This window comes from Polyergus mexicanus, unplaced genomic scaffold (genome assembly GCF_030449975.1).
Source record: "Polyergus mexicanus isolate NDT 795.1 unplaced genomic scaffold, iyPolMexi1.0 SCAF_10, whole genome shotgun sequence".
NCBI classification, from domain to species: Eukaryota; Metazoa; Arthropoda; class Insecta; order Hymenoptera; family Formicidae; genus Polyergus; species Polyergus mexicanus.
Window position 1 is genome coordinate 5,759,626 of NW_027223330.1, and position 19,794 is coordinate 5,779,419.

At 35.3% G+C, this 19,794-nt stretch overlaps 1 protein-coding gene across 1 annotated transcript in view; it reads right to left on the bottom strand.

Moving 5' to 3' along the window:
* The window catches only part of Ttll5 (Tubulin tyrosine ligase-like 5), a 233,363-nt gene that overhangs the window by 180,889 nt on the left and 32,680 nt on the right, over window positions 1-19,794 (bottom strand). The window contains exon 2 of the mRNA XM_070303015.1: window positions 7,576-7,770. Coding sequence (XP_070159116.1) covers window positions 7,576-7,763 — 188 coding nt within the window. The 5' untranslated portion in view covers window positions 7,764-7,770. The remainder of the gene's footprint in view (window positions 1-7,575; window positions 7,771-19,794) is intronic.

Genomic DNA, 19,794 nt, shown 5'->3' on the forward strand with positions numbered 1-19,794 from the left:
CGCACCCTTAGGCGGACACCAAGGAATTGAAAGAACAATTAATAGGATTAGAATAAGACATAACTGGTCCGGATTAACTAAATACGTTGAAAATTATATCACTAAATGCGAATTTTGCCAAAAAAATTAATTAAAGCAAAAATTTAAAGCACCTTTAATAGTAACTGACACAGCTAGCCGACCTTTCGAGAAGTGTGCGATAGATATTGTAAAACCGTTAAACGTAACAAACAACGGAAATAAATATGTTCTAACTTTCCAAGATAATTTTATAAAATTCAGTAAGGTAGTTCTTTTACTTAATCAAGAAGCCGCCACCGTAGTAAAAGAATTCGTAGTTAAAATAATCTTTGAACACGGAATTCCTGACAAAGTGCTAACGGATCAAGGCACAAACTTTTTAAGCGATATGTTCAAAAACATATGCAAACTATTAAAAATAGAAAAAATACAGACAACCGCATATCATCCAGAAAATAATGGTGCGGTAGAACGCTCACATCGTACACTAGCTAAATACTTACGACATTATATAAATGCAGACCAGATAGACTGGGACGAGTAGATACTTTATGCCATGTTCACGTACAACTACCCCTCATATGGCAACAGGATTTACGCCTTTCAAATTATACGGACATTAAGCAATCTTACCAACAGCGCTAACAACGCCGCCGAAACCTACGTATACTTACAATAACTACGCCCAGGAATTAAAAAAAAGGATACGAGCGACAAATCAAATCGTTAAAGAACACATAAAAGAGGAAAAAATTAAAATAAAAGAGCAATACGACAAAAGGGCAAAACAAACCATCTTCAAGGTAGGAAACAAGCATGTATTGCTGCATGATGAAACAGTTCAGAGAGGACGCTCAAAGAAACTCGACTCTCTATGGACTGGACCACACATAATTACTGATAAAATTTCTGATGTTAATTATAAAATCAAAGTAAACAGAAAAATAATATGCATACATGTAAATCGCTTAAAAACTTTCATAGAAAATTAAAAAACAAACAAGCATCTATTTTTCCAGAGCGCTAATGACATGGAACAAAATAGGCCTTCGCCAGGTATTTATGTATCCAACGCTTGGAATCATATGTCTGTATTCTGATGTCCCCTTGCCCGCGCACGTAAATGACGTAACCGTCGCCGATCCGAATCGGTATCGGTGTTTCAAAAGCTTCGTAACCGATGAATTTACTCTTGTCACCCAACATGTAATTCGTCGCGCCAGAGTCAAGAACCACTTGTTTGTTTCCTCGTCTTGTTGACAATGAGCTGGCGAAAACAAGGTACTGATGAGCGCTCCGCCTTATTGTTTTGACTCGTTATCTGGTTCGTTATTCTTGGACTTGCACTCCTGCTTCCAATGACCGATCTTTCCGCACTTAAAACACGCGCCCTTTTTCTTATTTTTTGTTGAGTTCTTTTTATCTCGCATCACACTTCGCCCTTGTGCAGCCAGTACGCTGGTTCCTTGTTTCTCCTGTGGCTATTTCCTGGTTTCGTCCATGAGTAGATCCTGCGCAGTCGATTCTCACGCCGTGGCAAAATGGTCATAAGCAAGCGGAAGTGTCATCAGGATTCTCGTCATAATCATATTATCCGAGATTTGTTCTCCAGGTGCCTTTAACCCGTGACAAATGTCCTACACCTTCGACACGTATGAGTCGCAATGTCGTCTGGCGGATTCTTTGTCAACAGAAACCACTGTTGTTGCAATAGATGTACACTTGTCTCAGTTTCGCTCTCATGGACCGCGCACAAATTGTCCGACATCTCCTTCGAGGAGTTACAATTCATTACATGAAGCAATACTGGCTCAGTTACACTTGTGACGATTATCTTTTGCGTTAGCCCGTCGGCTTTCATCCATTCTCATAGCTCATTCGCAGCGGCTCGTATCGCGTCTCCCGCCTCCGCGCTTACCGGCTTCGCTCTCGTCCCATCAACGACGCCGAAAGCGTCACTAGCAATTAACGTTACGGATTTGGAACTTCTATGTCCCCCAGTTCTCCGCACTTTTTAGTTTTGTGATCTTGAGTTGTTCAACTTCCATCCAATTCTTCAGGTATTCGCACTTTCGCACGTGGCCGGCTAACCTCGATAAAAGATATCGTCGACTTCGCAGTTCATATTACGAACACCCGCGTTACTCCACAAAACAGAAAACGTTCCTTTTTAGCGATTCGCGACTGGGCCCATAACCTGTTAAGTATTTGGGTGTGCCAGAATGAATATAGATGATCGTTCTATACGAAAGCTTATGTCTTTATTCGCTCTCGTCTTTTCGTGACGACGTTACACGCACAAGTGAGAGAGAAGATGCGTGACCGTTTCCGTACGCTAACAACATCCGCGCACATACATCACGGAATCCTTCTTGCATCACACACGCCATCTAATGTTACGCATATGTGATACAATCATCTAGCGGTTCGACTTATCCAACAGGTATTTTCAAAAATAATTAGCTAACGATTGAAAAATTCATAATGATTAGCGCTTATTATGACACACCCTATATACATACTATCTTACGCTTTTCATCAATCTCATCCTAAATACAATATAATAAAGGCAATACCCCTATCTATACACAGTCAAGGAAATTTATTCATTTTCGTAGAAATAAATCAACTCATAATAACTAGCGACAGCGAAAATCAAAATTATTTAACATCAACACAGAATAATTTAGAAAAATGTATCGAAATAAGTAATCATTATATATACCATGCAAACCAATATATCATATTAATGACAATTCACTATGCGAAATCCAAGCGTATTTACAAGTCGCAGCGGACAAAAGATTTTGTAATACAAGATACATTCATTCTAACCATAGTATATGGATTGCGCTAACTAAACAGTACTCGTGGTTGTACTCTACGCTCACCGAACAATCTATAACTATAAGCTGCGAAAACCAAGAAGAAAATAGAATAAAAGTTTCTAGAACAGAGTGAATTATATTAATGAATAACTGCCAATTAGTGACGGTCGATATGATAATAAAAACTTCGGAAGTAATAAACACTACCTATCTTCCAACATATTTGCCGGAATATAATATATCAAACTTAAAATTTGATCTAAGTAATACATCAACGAAACCTAGTGTAGTAAAATTAATGAAACTAATACACAATCCAAACGAATTAAGGGACTTAAGCACTAGACTGCAGAAGATAACAGAAGAATTAGATAAAACTAATAATTATCCATTCTTACAAAAGCAAATTATATACCCAATATCAAGCAGTTTTGCAATACTTATAATAAGTATCATAATAATAATATTATGGCGAACCCACAAATATTGTAAACGTACATCACGCGTAGAATAAGAAAGAATTGTAAACAGAGTAGTCACATACAGTCTCACATACAGTCTCAAATAGAAAACGTCACCTTCCGTTTTCTCCTCCAAAGGGGGAGGGATGTCGTAACTCGAAATCGAATAACGTAATTACGACCTACAAAAGTAAAAAAGAACACAGCGCAAATTCAGCACTTCGTAAGCTGTTGCGCACGCTCCCAAAACCGCGATTACCAGGTATATAAATATGAAACCGGAATTTTTGTATAGAAAATACACGTTTATTGTATGAAAATGATAAAAAATATTTTATTCGAAGTATTGCCCATTGCTAGCTATACATTTTTCCCATCTCTCTGACAATTTGTGGATGCCACGCCAAAAAAACTGTTGCTCCTTTGAGGTAAACCAGTCATCGAGCCATTTTCGTACATTTTCGTAAGAAGTGAAGTGCTGCTCAGCAAGTAGCGTTCAGTATTAACGGTTTCACCAGGTTTTAGCAGCTCATAATAGATTTCGGTAGTCTTCCACGTTCTTCGTTTCTCACGTCAAAATCGCCACTTTTTTGAATTTTTTAAACCACTCAAAGCACTGTGATTTACCAAGAGTATGCTCACCGTAAGCTTCGACAAGCATTCGATGCGATTCTGCAGCAGTTTTCTTCAAATGGTAACAGAAAATCAATGCTGTCCGCAAATCGTAGTTTCCAGGCACAAAATTCGACATGTTCAACGCTATTAAAAACTATGCTGTTGTATGAAACTTATATTGTTGTGAGTTGAAAATCTTTATCAGATGTCAAAACAAGAAAATGGCGCCAATGACGCGGTTTGACGGTAACTACATTGACAGCTAGGGCTATGTATGGGCAAATTCCGGTTTCATATTTATATACCTGGTAAATACAATAAATGCAATTCGTGAGTGGCCTTCACTTGGACACGGTGCAAATGGACACGTTACAAATGGACACGAGATTGTGCACACGGTTCAATTGGACACAGTGCATTTGGACACAGTAATTTTGGATACAGTAGCTTCTGGAGAAGCTACTGTAACGTAAGAAAATACGCATCGTTTACTTGGACACCGCTCACTTGGACACTGTTCATTTGGACACCGTTCGTTTGGACACAGAAAGACGCGCACCGTTCATTTGGACACCGTTCGTTTGGACATCGTTATTTGCCCATCGTTCGTTTGGACACCGTTCATTTGCCCACCGTTCGTTTGGACACCGTTCATTTGCCCACTGTTCGTTTGGACACCGTTCATTTGCCCACCGTTCGTTTGGACACCGTTCATTTGCCCACCGTTCGTTTGGACACCGTTCATTTGTACACAGAAACATGCGCACTGTTTGTTTGAATATGTAACAGATGGAGAGAAATAAAAATCATTTTGGGAAAATATAATCAGTATTCTTATAACACTTTATACTGGTAAATCTATGTAAAATATGAAATCGTGAAAAGGAGATACATTTGAAGGTTATAATATCTGTCAAAATAAAATATATTCATACTTATATATCTCTGATACTGATATCATTAATTTTACATTGCTTTTAGCACTTTGTTTAGCCTTTCGCATATTTGGATGTCATGCATGGATACAGTGGGTTCCGCCCCCCCCTGCGGGGGGGCTCCACTTCCGGAAGATATAACCTAACCCAAACCTATTTCTTATTTAAAACAAAAATTTGGTGTGGATTACGTCGTATAACTTAAATCAAATTTTGGTGTCCAAACGAACGGTGTCTAAACGAACGGTGGGCAAATGAACGGTGTCCAAACGAACGGTGGGCAAATAACGGTGTCCAAACGAACGGTGTCCAAATGAACGGTGCGCATCTTTCTGTGTCCAAACGAACGGTGTCCAAATGAACAGTGTCCAAGTGAGCGGTGTCCAAGTAAACGATGCGTATTTTCTTATGTGTCCAAAAGCTACTGTATCCAAAATTACTGTGTCCAAATGCACTGTGTCCAATTGAACCGTGTGCAAAATCTCGTGTCCATTTGTAACGTGTCCATTTGCACCGTGTCCAATTATACTGTGTCCAAGTGCACCACTCCCGCAATTCGTTACAATATGCAATTAAAACATCGCAATCTAGTACCAAAACATCACCTACTTTCAGACAATAAAAGGAGAGATAACGAGTACCTCGAGCCGTATTCCGAACTAAGTAGTGACGCGTATACTTGAAGAAACTGTAAGGTTCTGCAAGCGCCGATATTGTTACATCGCCGAAACATCAGTAAACTCTACGATACGTAAGCTGTACAAATAAATCATTTTTGCACGGAATCTTTATCTCATGTTTCTCAACACTCGGAGTCTCAACTCCTAAGATGAGCCGAACCCTTGGATCATCCCCAAAATTTCCGTTGTATCCGGAGAGACACAACAATATGTAGAGCGGCTTTTCGCTCTTCTCGATATATCTTGAAAACTATTCAAAATATTAAAAAATGTTCTATGCAAAAGTTTTATGGTAAAAGCAACTCTATTTAACTACATTATTAAAAATTTGGAAAAATAATTTTAAAAAAAATTTTTTTTAAATCATTTTTTCAAAAGAAAATTTGTTCATACATATGAGGCGTGCTTTTATCTTTTAGAATTGCTTTTGGGCAGCAACTGAAAATTTCTAAATTTAATGAATAAAAAATGATCATTTTGACTTTGATTGCTCATAACTCCGTGAAAAATCGTCGTATGGCAATTCAAAAAACAGATTCTTAAAGCTGAAACTTTGCTCTATCGAATGGTATAAATACCAATTTTTTGTTTTTTTAAACATGTAGACATGATGCAAATGGATGAAAATAACGTTAAAATTAGCGATTTCTTCTTTTTTCATTCTGACCCAGAATGTATAGAACAAAAAAATTTATTTTTTCACGTTTTTTTCTATTTTTAAGTAGAAAAGTTTGAACACGCGACAAACCCACAAAATGAGAAAAAAATTTCCTATTTTGTCCAGCTCGTAGTTTTTTATATGTAAAAATTATCAAATTCATAGAAACTCAAAAAAATAGTGACCTTTCGAAATTAAAAATTTGAAGTTTTGAAACTCTTTCTGGATTTAAATTTCATTCATTTTTAATAAAGTTAGCTGCCTAAATTTTGTCTATTTTTTAAGAAAAATTTAATGTTCCTCTAATTTTTGTGAGAAATTTATATGCAATAAGATAAAAAAGTATATAAAATTTATTATGAATAAATAGTACTTTTTGAACATTTAATCAAATAACATTTAATTTAAAAAAGTATTGTAATTAATATCTTTAAATGTATCCATTGAACAGCTACAGCGAAAGTTACCGTAATATCTTTTGAATTATTAATATTATAATAGAGAAAAATGTTCAACACGCAAGCGCGCGCGTTCACACACACATACACACGGTCACACACACGCACACGAGCATACACACACGCGAGTACGCACACATACATATATGCACGCGTGGATCTACGCAAGCGCGCACATATAAATGTTATTTATTTTTAGATGAATTATCTAAAATTACAAAAAAAATTGTATCTTTCTACTTTAAAAATAAAATGAAAAAGATCATTTTTCTGTCTCTCTGGAAGGTCCAATGGACGATATTCTATGCATGTCATATAAGAAATCCCAGTGACCTAGTAAACATGGTTTATTGCAGTAATAACGTGGTAGTAAAGTAGCAACAAATAATAGGCGGTAGTGCCTATTATTTGTTACTATTATTAGTTGTTACTATTAATAGGTGGATAGTGCTTATTTGAGGCAAAAAATCGGAGTTTAATTTGTATAAAAATTAAATTTGGAATTTCGTAAATTAAATATAATTTCTTTTATTATCTGTTTGATTATCGTTTGACTCAATCGTTAGTGCTATATGTAATAACAATGTAACAACGATACATAAACTTGTGTTATAGTAGATATTATATTTACGAGTGGGAAATTACATAACTAACCAATAACTTACGGTAACACTTATGCAATATTATCTCTAATATTTAGTTTATTGTACTTATATAACATTAATATAACGGTGTTTATTGTGAGTAAAATTTCAAACAAAAGAAAAGTTTTATCGTTTCTTGAATAATTTCTCAGAAAACAGTTTAAAACATTTTATGTGGATCAATCTGTATGTCGGTGTACGTACAATATTGTACATATACGGATATATGCGTGTGCTTGCTTGCGTACGTGTGTATGAATATACTTTGTACTCACTTTTCTAAGTTATCAGATCTATGGAGTTTATATATAAAAGCCATATCCAATGTTTCCTCACTGCTATTGGATAACTGCGACATACCGGAAAGACTAGAAGAGGACATAAGCTCTTTCGAACGTTTCTTTTCCATCCTTTCTATTACATTAATATTATTTCTTTCAGTATTGCTAATTTGAGACATCATGTGTCATCTGAAATAGAAATAAAATTAGGAAATAGATAAAAAATAGAAGTAATATTTAAATTGTAGACATATAAGCAAAAATATTAAATAAATTTAATCTACTGTGTAAATTTTGGTCAATTTTCACCATATAAATACTTATCTTTCTCAAAAAAACATTAAATAATTATTTAATGTTTTATTAAGCAAGACAAGTATTTATATGGTGAAAATTGACCAAAATTTACAGATATTTCGAAATCGCATTCTTAGGAATAAAAAGAGACCATCACAAAATTTAAAGTAATTATTACTTAGGAATGTGTACTGAAAAATTTACATTTGATAATTTCGTTATTATAATACAGAAAATCTATATACATACTAGAGCCTGACTCTTATAGGCCTAATTTCTTACTATTTTTTTCATGTTAAGGATATTATGTCGATAAATATACATAAAGCATTATTGCATATATATTATATTGCTATGTTGCTGCAATATTATATTGCAATATTTCTGTAGGCGGACATTTTACTGTTGCTGCAATATCATAACAACGTTACAGCAATATTTCGCAATGTTTCTGCAATGTTGCAATCTTGCAGAAAAATGTTGCTGCAGTGTTGTTACAATCTTGCGGTGCTGTATGGATCATATAACTACTCAACTCTTACTGCAATAATGTCGATCACATCGAGCACTAATTTCAAATTTACAAACGCCCCGTGCCAAACTGATCGATTTGTTTTGAAATTAATCACAAGTTTTACCAAATAGGTCCGAAACGAAAAGGATTAAGATTAAAGTGGCATATAGAAACTTGACGTACCCGGATCGCATTATAAGTCATATATTTTTATTAATATATTGATGTTGGTTAGAGGGCGTATGAGCGAGTGAATGCGTGTTGGGTATGTGAGATAGTTTTAGTTGTATTTAAGTGTAAAGCGAGTAAGTAGGAGCGTGTAAGTTAAGTAGGATAGGAGAGCGGAAGGAAAGGAAGGGTAGCGAAGGAAGGGAAGTGTAGCAGTACAAGAGAAAGGAAGATCTTTGAAGGTAAAGAGTAGCGACGAAGTTTTGGGGTTAGGATGGCAAAGAGAACGGGCAACATGGAGAGTGCCGGTAAGGAAGGAATGAATAGGAACGGGAAATTAGAGGTAGGTAAAACAAAAAGGAGAGTTACGTTTAGGGAAGAAAAGGAGGAAGGTAATATAGAGTTAGAATTAAGAAAATTAAAAGAATGGGTAAAAGAGGAAATTAAGGGAATAAAGGAGAGTATAAAGGAGAGTTTAAAGGAAGGTATAAGAAATATGGAGAGGAAAGAGAAAGTCTGGGAGGTTAGATTGAGCAATATCGAAGAAGGAATAGGAAGAATGGAAAGAGATGTGGAAGATCTAAAGCGGGAATACAATATTGCAGGTGAAGAGGGGGAGGTATCAGATAGTTATGTAGGAGAAAGTAGGGAAAGTAGAAGTAGGAGAAGCAGTTTCAGAGGTTCGGGGAGCTCAGCAATAAGTGAAGATAGATTGAGTAGTAAGGAAATAGAAAGGTTGAAAAGAATGGTGACAGAGAAAGAAAGGGAAGAGAGGAGGAATAATATAGTAATAAAAGGGATAGATGTAAAGGAATTAGATAAAGATAGGAGGGAATGGACGAAAGATTTCCTGAAGAGCAGACTGGGAGTAGCGTGTGGAATAATAAGCGTGAGAATAAGTGGGCCTGTGATAATAGTCAAAATAGATAAAGAGGAGGACAAGAAATGGGTGATGAGAAATAAAAATAGGTTAAAAGGGGGAAAGATTTTTATAGAAAATGATTTAACGTGGGAGGAAAGGAACAGACAAAAAAGGATAGGTAGATGGATTAAAGAACAGAGAAACAAAGGGGAGGACGTGAAAGCGGGATATGCTAGAGTTAGGATAAAGGGGGTGTGGAAAATGTGGGTGAATATAGAACGAGATTTTAATAAGGAGGATATGAGGAAAGGAGAAGGTGGGGTGGATGAGAGAGAGAAAGGAGATGTAAAGGATAACGAGGATTTCTCATAAGCCAAGAAGTGGAAAGGAATAAAAATAGTAGGATAGGTAATAGGGACAAAAGGGTTATATTTTGGAATGTCGCAGGAATAGGAAATAAGGGGGTAGATTTCTGGAGATACATTGGGGAGTATGATTTTATTAGTTTAAGTGAGACTTGGATAGATGAGGTGGGTTGGAGTAAGTGGAAAGATAGGCTGCCCAAGACACATGAATGGGGTTGTAAATACGCAGTTAAAGAAAAAAGAAAGGGAAGAGCGAAAGGAGGTTTTATAATAGGTAAGAGAAGGAAGTGGGGAAATAGAACCGATAGGATAATAGGTAAAGATGAAGAGGATTTTGTGGTTTCAGAAATTGAAGAAGGTAAGGATACACTATATATTATCTCTGTGTATAATAAGGAGAATTGGAAGATTTTAGAGGAGAAAATAGAGAAATGGATGGGGGGAAAGGAAAATGGGCAAATAATAGTGGGAGGCGATTTTAATATTAGAATAGGAAAATTAGGAGGAGGAGAAGAGGAAGGAGGAATAGAGAGGAAAAGTAAGGATAAGACGATAGGGAATGGAGGAAGGAATTTGATAGAATATATTAAAGAAAAGGGATGGTATGTGCTGAATGGGTCAACGAAAGGAGATTGGGAAGGGGAATATACGTATGTAGGTGCGAGGGGCAATACAGTGATTGATTACGTGTTGAGTAGCGAAAGAGTGTACGAGAGAGTAGTAGATTTCAGGGTAGACGACAGAGTGGACTCTGATCACATGCCGGTTATAGTAACGCTGGAAGATAAAGACAGAAGAGGAAGAAGAAAGGAAGAAGAGGAGGACAAGAAGGAAGGAGAGGAGAAATGGAGGATTTGTTGGGTTGAAGAATCCATACAATGGTATAAAGAAAACTTGGAGATGACACCATGGGAAGCAGACAGGCAGGATACAATTGAGGAAAAATGGGATAGACTTAAGTGTATGATACATGAGGCTATGATAACAAGAGGCTATGATAATAAGAAAAAGGTAATAACAAAAAGAAAAGAGTTAGGCCACAAAGACTGGTGGGATAAGCAATGCTCAAGGAAGAAGAGGGAGGTGCAAAGATGTTACAAGAAATGGAGGAAAAGAAGAGTAGCAAGAGAGAAATATCTGGAAGAAAAGAAGAAGCTGAGAGAGCTGGCAGAAAAGAAGCAAAGGGAGAACAGAGAAAGGGAAGAGAAGGAGTTGAGGAATTTAAAGAATACAACGCAAGTTTGGAGTTTTATAAATAAAAGGAGGAAGAAGAAGGAATGGAAAGCAGCAGACATAAGTAAAGAAGCATGGAGAAAGCATTTCATGAACTTGTTGGAGGGAGAGACAATAGGACAAGAGGATGAGCCCAGAATGTCTAGGGAAACTGAAGAGGAGAGCAGACAGAAGGACAGGTGGAGGAAGAGGAAATAAGGGATGTGATAAGGAAATTAAAAAAGAGGAAGGCAGTAGGCGTAGACGGGATACCTATGGAGGCTTGGAAATTTGGTGGTGACGTAGTGAGGAAAGGCTTGGTGGAACTTATGAGGCAGATTTGGAAGGAGGGGTACATACCTAAGGACTGGAGAATGTCGATAATAGTTCCATTATACAAGAGGGGAGATGCAAACATAGTAGGCAATTATAGAGGTATATCCTTGCTGTGCGCGGCATATAAGATCTACGCTGAGATTTTGAGAAACAGATTGGAGGAGGAAACAGAAAGGTTGGGTTTGTTACCGGAGAGTCAAGCAGGTTTCAGAAAAGGAAGAGCAACGATAGATAATGTGTTTGTGTTGAACCACATAGTTCAGAGGGAAAAGATGAAAGAAAGTAAGGAAAGAAGAATCTATGCCTTGTTCGTGGACTTAAAAGCAGCCTTCGATAATGTGGAGAGAGAACAGTTATGGAATGTACTAAAAGGAAAAGGGGTAGCGGCGGACCTTGTCTGGAGGATGGAAAGGATATATGAGGAAAGGTGGCGGTAAGAGTAAAGGAAGAGATCACAGCAAAGTTTAGAACAACGAAGGGAGTACGTCAGGGATGTGTGATGAGTCCACTTCTGTTTAATCTGTATATAGCGGATATAGGTAAGGAGCTGGAAATGCGGAACGTAGGGGGTGTACGTATAGGTAATAAGAGATTATGGTCGTTAGAGTATGCGGATGATATGGTGTTTTTGGCAAAGAATAGGGAGGCATTATTAGATATGATGTAGACAGTGAAGAGGTTTTTAAATAAAAGGAATTTGATTTTATGTACAGAGAAGACGAAAGTGTTAGTTTTCAATAGAGGAAACAGAGAAAGGAAGGAAAGTTGGAAATGGAGAGGAAAAGAAATAAAAGAGGTAAATGTTTTCAAATATTTAGGCTTCGTGTTTAACAATAAAGGTAATTATAAGGATCATATAAGGGATATAAGTAATAAGGGAAGGTTGGCAGCTAATAAAACATGGGGGTTGGGAGAGCGGATATGTAGGGACGATTTTACCAGAAGGTGGGGGTTGTTTAGGTATTTGGTATATAGCGTAATGTCCTACGGGGTGGAAATATGGGGATGGGAAGAGAAGAAAGAATTAGAGAAAATAATACTGGACTATGTAAGATGGATTTTCAGGTTAGATTTTTGTACACCAAGGTACCTAATGACAAGAGAATTAAGACTGAATAAACTAAGAATTGAATGGGGATTGAGGGCAGTTAAATATGAGGAAAAGATAGGAGAGATGGATGAAAATAGATGGATGAAAAGGTGCTGGATTGAAAAAGAAAAGAATAGATGGAAAGATATGTATAGTAGGGAGAGGGAGAAATATTATAATAGGAATGGATGGGGTATAGAAGCACTAGAAGACCTAAGACAGAGGGGGATCGATTTAAGGAAGGAACTAGGAGAGAGATTGGGTGGTGCAAAGGCAAGCAGAGGAAGGTAAAATTAGAGAGGCCAGATACAACAAGAAATATAAGGAATTGGAAACAGGAGATGAAGGACCAAGTTATCTGAGGAAAAATAGTATAGACGAAGGCAACATAGGAGATATGATAAGGGCATTGTTAAAGGTAAGGTGCGGAAATATGGAAGAGGGGAATAAATATTGGTTGGAGGAAGAGGAGACATTGTGTGTATTTTGCGGCAATGGGAAAGATTGTATGAGTCACTATGTAAAAGAATGCGAACGGATAAAAGATTAGTTTAAAGACTTAGGGAAAAATTGTAAGGAAATAGAAGATAGTATTTGGAGTGATGAGTTAAATAATAAGAAAGGTAGGATACTGCGGAAATTGTAGTTGGAAAAGGAATTAATAATAAAAAAATAGGAAAAGAAAGTAGAGATGTGAAAAGAAAAGGAGATAAGATAAAATAATATGAAATGGAATAAATAAGCTAGTCCTAGCTAGTCTTAGAATTGTAAAAGGTATGAATGTGTATGCGTGAGGTATGTGTGGATAAGGAGAATTTGTAAACCAAGTCCACTTCTTGGCTATATGGCTGAAGTTAAATAAATAATTATTATTATATATATTATTAATATATTGATAATGATTTCTGATAATCTTTTGCAAATTTTTATTTCAGATGAAACAAAAGAAGAAAAGTGATAAAATAAAAAAAATTGTTAACACGGAATAGTGCAAGGAAGAGAATAAGTGATTTCTTTAATCGTATTAAACAAAGTTAGATTATATTAGCGAGATTGAAAATGTTTTACACGCAATGCTTGAATCTGTGCAATACAAATTAACATATTTGTGATAAATAGATTGTGATAAATTGTTGGAAAATGGTTATATGGTAGCATTGAAGAAATATTTGGAGATTTTGGCTAGCCATGTTTTCGATAAGCTGGTACTTACATGTGTGAACGCGAATTCATGTACATAATATTTATTTATGTTTTATATATAAATGTAATTAAAGCATACCCAGATAGCCAAGAATGTTAAAATCACGTTTTGCCAAAGCTTTGCGACAAGGTGTGCTTTAATTTTGACAACAATTGTCTAGCAAACATTTGTCTTGTTTTGGTTTGTCAAAAAGTTTGAAGCAAATTGACGGCAAAATTTTTTGTCTCAGGATGCTGTAAATAATAGAAAAAGGCTTGCTCGTAAATTTTACGCAAAGAAGAACACGTATGATGCTATTCACAGTGTAACACGAACTTTACATCAATTAGTAGCAAATTTTGTTATACACGCTATAATAGCAGATTTACGACAAGAACAGAGCAAACCTTATTGTACACAATATGATAACATATTTACGAAAAGAACAGAACAAAGTATACTCTGGCACAACGCGATGCAAAATTCACGCAAATAACAGAGCAAACCTTGCCATGCATGGCATGACAGCAAATTTACAACTTTACTTTATTACAAACTTTACAAAAATATAGTATTCAGCCGATAGTTCGTTTGTTTATCGTTGTGCGACGCGCTATATGCATCCATCTCGTATTTGATTTGTAGTCATAAGAAATATATAAAGCTTGCAAAAAGCAACTGACAGAAGATTAAAAATATAATTATTTCTACCAGTTCAATTACTGATACAATCCCAAACATAGGGAATTAAGATATTGGACTGATTGTCTCTCTTAGATCGGGCAGATAAATGTCTAAAAAAGTTTAAATCATCCCTTTATTGTTTACTTAAAATGTAAATATATATATATATATATATATATATATATAAAATTCATATATTCATTATATTCATTATATCATTTTCAATTATTCATACATTATCATCATCTCATAATTATAATAAATGCCACCTAAGATTCTTGTCTGCTCGGTCGCATATTCTTAAACGACGCGTCAGAAAACATGATGGATTGCTTCACAAAAAATATTTTTCTCTGCGAGATTTATCGTTCCTCAGAGTTTGTCGCAAAGTTTTTGAATCATCCTATACAGAGAATTATCACAAATTTGCTATCATGCCGTACACGCCAAGGTTTGCCCTATTCTTGTCACAAATTTGTTGTCATGCCGTGCCCGGCAAGGTTTGTCCTATTCTTGCCATAAATTTGCTGTCATTCCGTGCACAGCAAGGTTTGTCCTGTTCTTGCCACAAATTTGCTGTCATGCCGTGCACCGCAAGGTTTGCTCTATTATTTGCGTAAAATGTGCGTCACACTATTGCGACAAGCCTTGCCAGCAAAAGCTATGCTTTTTGTGGACACACCTTGTCACAATTTTGCTGTAAAGACATGCTTGGGTTTGCTGCAAACTTTGCGCAAAGTTTGCATCATTTTGCTTGCTGGGTGATTAATATCTTTAGGTTATTGGCTTCATAAATAATGAAATGATAAAATCATATCAAAGCACTTTTATAGTGTCCATAAACATTATATAAATCTCGGATTACCATACTCACAACTTTTGATTCTAGAATAATGTGAATATTTATTTATATTTTATTTATAAATGTAATTAATGTGTAATTAATATTTTTAGATCATTTACAAATGGCTAACCAATGAGTTGCATATTTATATTATTATAGTAAAACAAATCTTGTGGGAATTATATCAAAAATATTACATATACAATTGAATTGAAAGCATCAGAGTTAAAATAGACAGCATTAATCAAAGAAGATACAATTGAATTGAAAAGCATCAAAGTTACAGCCTGAAATAGAAAGCATTAGTCAAAAAAGAATAATATGGTAATAATTTTGTTTATATAATATATAATAAAGATTATTTATTTTCTTGGACTAAATACTTTAAGAGCACAATTTAATCTATATAATTTCTTTTGACATAATGGTTAAACTTATTTTTTTAAAGCAATGAGAAACGTGAACATAGATATTGATGGTTTCGGATGGAGCTGCCTTTTCCAATATAATGTTATCAAAGTGTATTAGAATATCTGTCATCGACAAATATAATTCAAGTTTGAATCAAAATGAGAAAGAAGAATCGGTCAATGAAGCTAAATTGTAGATTTTATTAGAGAATCGAACAAAAGTTTATTATAATTTGGCAGCTGCGTTGATTGAAACAGAAGCCTACGATGCAGCTTTAGAAAATGTGAAACATGTTTCGAGGTGTCAACTACAAAATGTTAAAACATTACTTAGAAAAGGTATCGCAAAAATTCTAATTTACAATATTTAATCTTTTTTAAAATAAGTTGTATATATTCGTGATTTATATTTTACATATGGAAAATTCAGGGACTTAGTTAGAGAGCGTGTGAGTGAGTGGAGGCGTACTGAATGCGTGCTTTAGTTTAAGCTAAAATTTATAAGTTGAGTCCCGGCTACAGGGAGTAAGAGAAATGTTTTTGTAAGGTAAGATAAAATAAGTGAATAGGAAGGAAGCAGGGTGAGGGAAGGCAGGAGTAGAGGAACAATAGTTTTGTCGTAATAGGGCAGGAAAGGGAACGACAAAGGATTGAGGTTAGAATGTCGAAACTGCCAATATATAATAAGGAAGGTACGGGAAGAGTCGGTAAGGAAGGTATTTGCAAGAATGGAAACTCATTGGAGGATGGTAAAGAAGGTACGGTAAAAAAAAAGGTAAAGGAAGAAGAGGAATTGGAAGGAAGCGGAGATAAATAAAGAAGTGTGAAGAAGCTACTTCATGGAGTTATTGGAAGGTAAAAAGACACAGAAAGGGAGAGTTAACAGAGAAGAAGAAGGAGAAATTAAAAGTATACGAGAGGAGAGGACAGAAGGACAGCTGGAAGAAGAGGAAATTGGAAAAGCCGTTAGGAAGTTGAAAATGAAGAAGGCAGTAGGGGTGGATGGAATACCAATAGAAGCTTGGAAATTCGGAGGAGGTGCAGTGAAGAAAGGGCTGGTGGAAATATTGAGGCAGATATGGAAAGAGGGATATATACCCAAGGACTGGAAAATGTCAATAATTGTCCCATTGTATAAGAGAGGTGACACTAATAAGGCTGATAACTATAGAGGCATATCTTTGCTGTGCTCGGCTTAGGAGATATATGCTAAGATTTTGAGGAACAGATTTGAAGACGAAACAGAGAGACTAAGTTTGCTACCGGAAAGCCAGGCAGGATTCAGAAGAGGAAGGTTTACAATAGATAATATCTTTGTATGGAACCATATTGTCCAGAGGGAGAGAGAAAAAGGAAACAAGGAAGGAAAAGTTTATGCTATGTTTGTGGACCTGAAAGCAGCCTTCGATAATGTGAAAAGCGAACAACTGTGAAAAGGATTAAGGGAGAAAGGAGTCACAGAGGACCTCGTCTGGAAGATGGAAAGAATATATGAAGAAACGGAGGTAGCAGTGAGGGTAAAAGAAGAAATCACTGAGAAGTTTTTTACAACGAAGGGAGTAAGGCAAGGTTGTGTGATGAGTCCGTTGCTGTTCAAGAGAGGAAGGAATTGACATAAGTGAGGAGGTGAGAAATAGGGACAGGGAAGTGCAGAGACAATTAGAGGATAATAATATTACGGAAGCTAGATATAATAAGAAATACAAAAATACAAGTATTTGGAAATAAGGTTGGAAGGGCCAATGTATTTAAAGGAAGGAAATGAGGATTTAGGAAATTTAGGCGACAGCGTAAGGGCTTTATTAAGGTTAAGGTGCGGAAACATGGAGGATAGAAATAAATATTGGTTAGGGGAGGAAGCGTATGCCTGTGTATTTTGCGGTGTAGGCGAGGATTGTATAAGTCATTATTTTATTTTAAAGACTGTGATGAAAGATTGTGATGTAACTAAAAGATAGTTTATAGAAATAGGTAAGGAAAAGAATAAAGTAGAGGAAAAATTGTGGAACGATGTGTTAGATGATGCGAAAGGGACTATCGATAAAGACTAATATCATATGGAAAATTCAAATATGTATATATATTGAGCATATCGTAGGAACAATACACATACGTGTGTATATATATTGTGCGCATCGTAAAAATAATATTGAGACACAAATGGGAATATGCAAAAGCTTATGCAATCTCTTTCTGTCTCTCTCTCCGCACTGATTCAAAAATTAAATCCAGAAATGAAAATATTTATTACAAAATTAATGATCTTAAAGGATAAAATTGCTAAAGACACAGAAAAAGAAAAGCACCTATATCCTTTACTTAATTACTTACTTTTATCATCTACTTTTATAATCTTTGACGGATTTTTAGTATCTTCAACTACACCTAACATTTTACGATATAGGTGCTTTTCTTTTTCTGCATTTTCAGTAATTTTATCCTTTCAGGTTATTAATTCTGTAGTAAATATCTTCATTTCTGGATTTACTTTTTGAATTAAAGTAGAGACCCATACAGAACAAAATATCGAATAGATATCTAGTGAATATCTACATATCTATTTTATGTCCATGTCTATTATAGATAACTAGTAGACATCTAATAGATGAATAAAATATCTATATCTCTTAAATAACTAGGATATCTAATAGATGTGTACACATTATCCATATATCCATATCCATCAAAAAGCAATCAAAGATATCCACTAGATATATACAGTGACCGGCATAATAAATGACCATATTATATTGCATATAAAAATCTCTCAAAACTAATATTTGTAATAGAAAAACATCTTATTATTGGGTTTTGTTTGAAAGATTTATTATCACACTAACAATTTATAATGTAAATTGAACAAGTTTTTGCGATAATAAACATTTATGATTTTATTATAACAAAACAAGCATTTTCATGTATGACAAAAAAAGTAACCATCTTAGAATTTGTAGTGTATTTGTTTAATGGAGTTGTATATTATGCACAAAACGTAAATAAAGAATCGTTGTTTATCACAACGACCTCTGATTAACAGTTCCTTGTTCACATTTTGAACAACAGTATATAAAGTAAATATGTATAAAGATAGCGAATATGACTGGCCGACAAATTTCTTATCATAATTTCTTATTATTGTAAACATAGTGTCTCGCAGTGGAAGATCGCTCAGAAATATGAAGTCAGCAAAAGCGCTGTCCAGAAGTTTTATCAAAAATTTTTGGACACCGGAACAATGGCCGATTGGTCTGGAAGAGGTAGAACGCGAAGCACAACTTGACATAATGATGCAAACATCATACGAATGGTGACGAAAGATCCGAGAACAACTGTCAGAAATCTTCATGAATCTCTCCATCTGACTATTTCCGACCGGACAGTGCGCAGAAGATTGCAGGAAGCAGATCTACACAGCCGTTCCGCATGTAAGTGCCCATTGATTAGTAAAAAGAATAAAAAAAAGCGACTCGCATTTGCAATAAAGTATATAAAACAACCCATGGAGTTCTGGAAATGAGTTCTGTGGACGGATGAGAGTAAGTTCGAGTTTTTTGGATGCAAACAACAACTTCGTGTGTGGCAGAAAACTAGCGAGAAGCTTGAAGATCGTCATCTTCAGAAGACGGTGAAACACGGCGGAAGTAATATCATGGTCTGGGGCTGTTTTTCTTGGAAAGGAGTGGGTCAATTAGTAAAAATTGATGGCTGCTGATATTTACATCGGTATTTTATGTGAGAATTTAGAAATTTCGTTGATCCAATTAGATTTGGAGAACAACTTTATTTTACAACAAGATAATGATCCCAAGCATACCGCTAAAAAAACAAAAAAGTTTTTTACTTTCCATTACATAAAACTACTTGTTTCCAGACTTAAATCTCATCGAAAATTTATGGTCGATTTTGGACAGAAATGTAAACAAAACCGGAGTAACGAACAAAAATAATTACTTTGATGCACTGCAACGAGCTTGGGAAAATCTCGACCTTAATCAACTGCATAATCTGGTCGAAAGCATGCCCAGACGGTTGGCAGCAGTCATTAAGGCCAAAGGAGGCCATACTAAATACTAATTTTGGATTTTTTTTTAAATATAGATTAAGATTTATAAAGTGGTCACTTTTTTTGTCATACATGAAAATGCTTGTTCTGTTATAATGACATCATAAATATTTATTATCGCAAAAACTTGTTCAATTTTCGTTACAAATTGTTAGTGTGATAATAAATCTTTCAAACAAAACCCA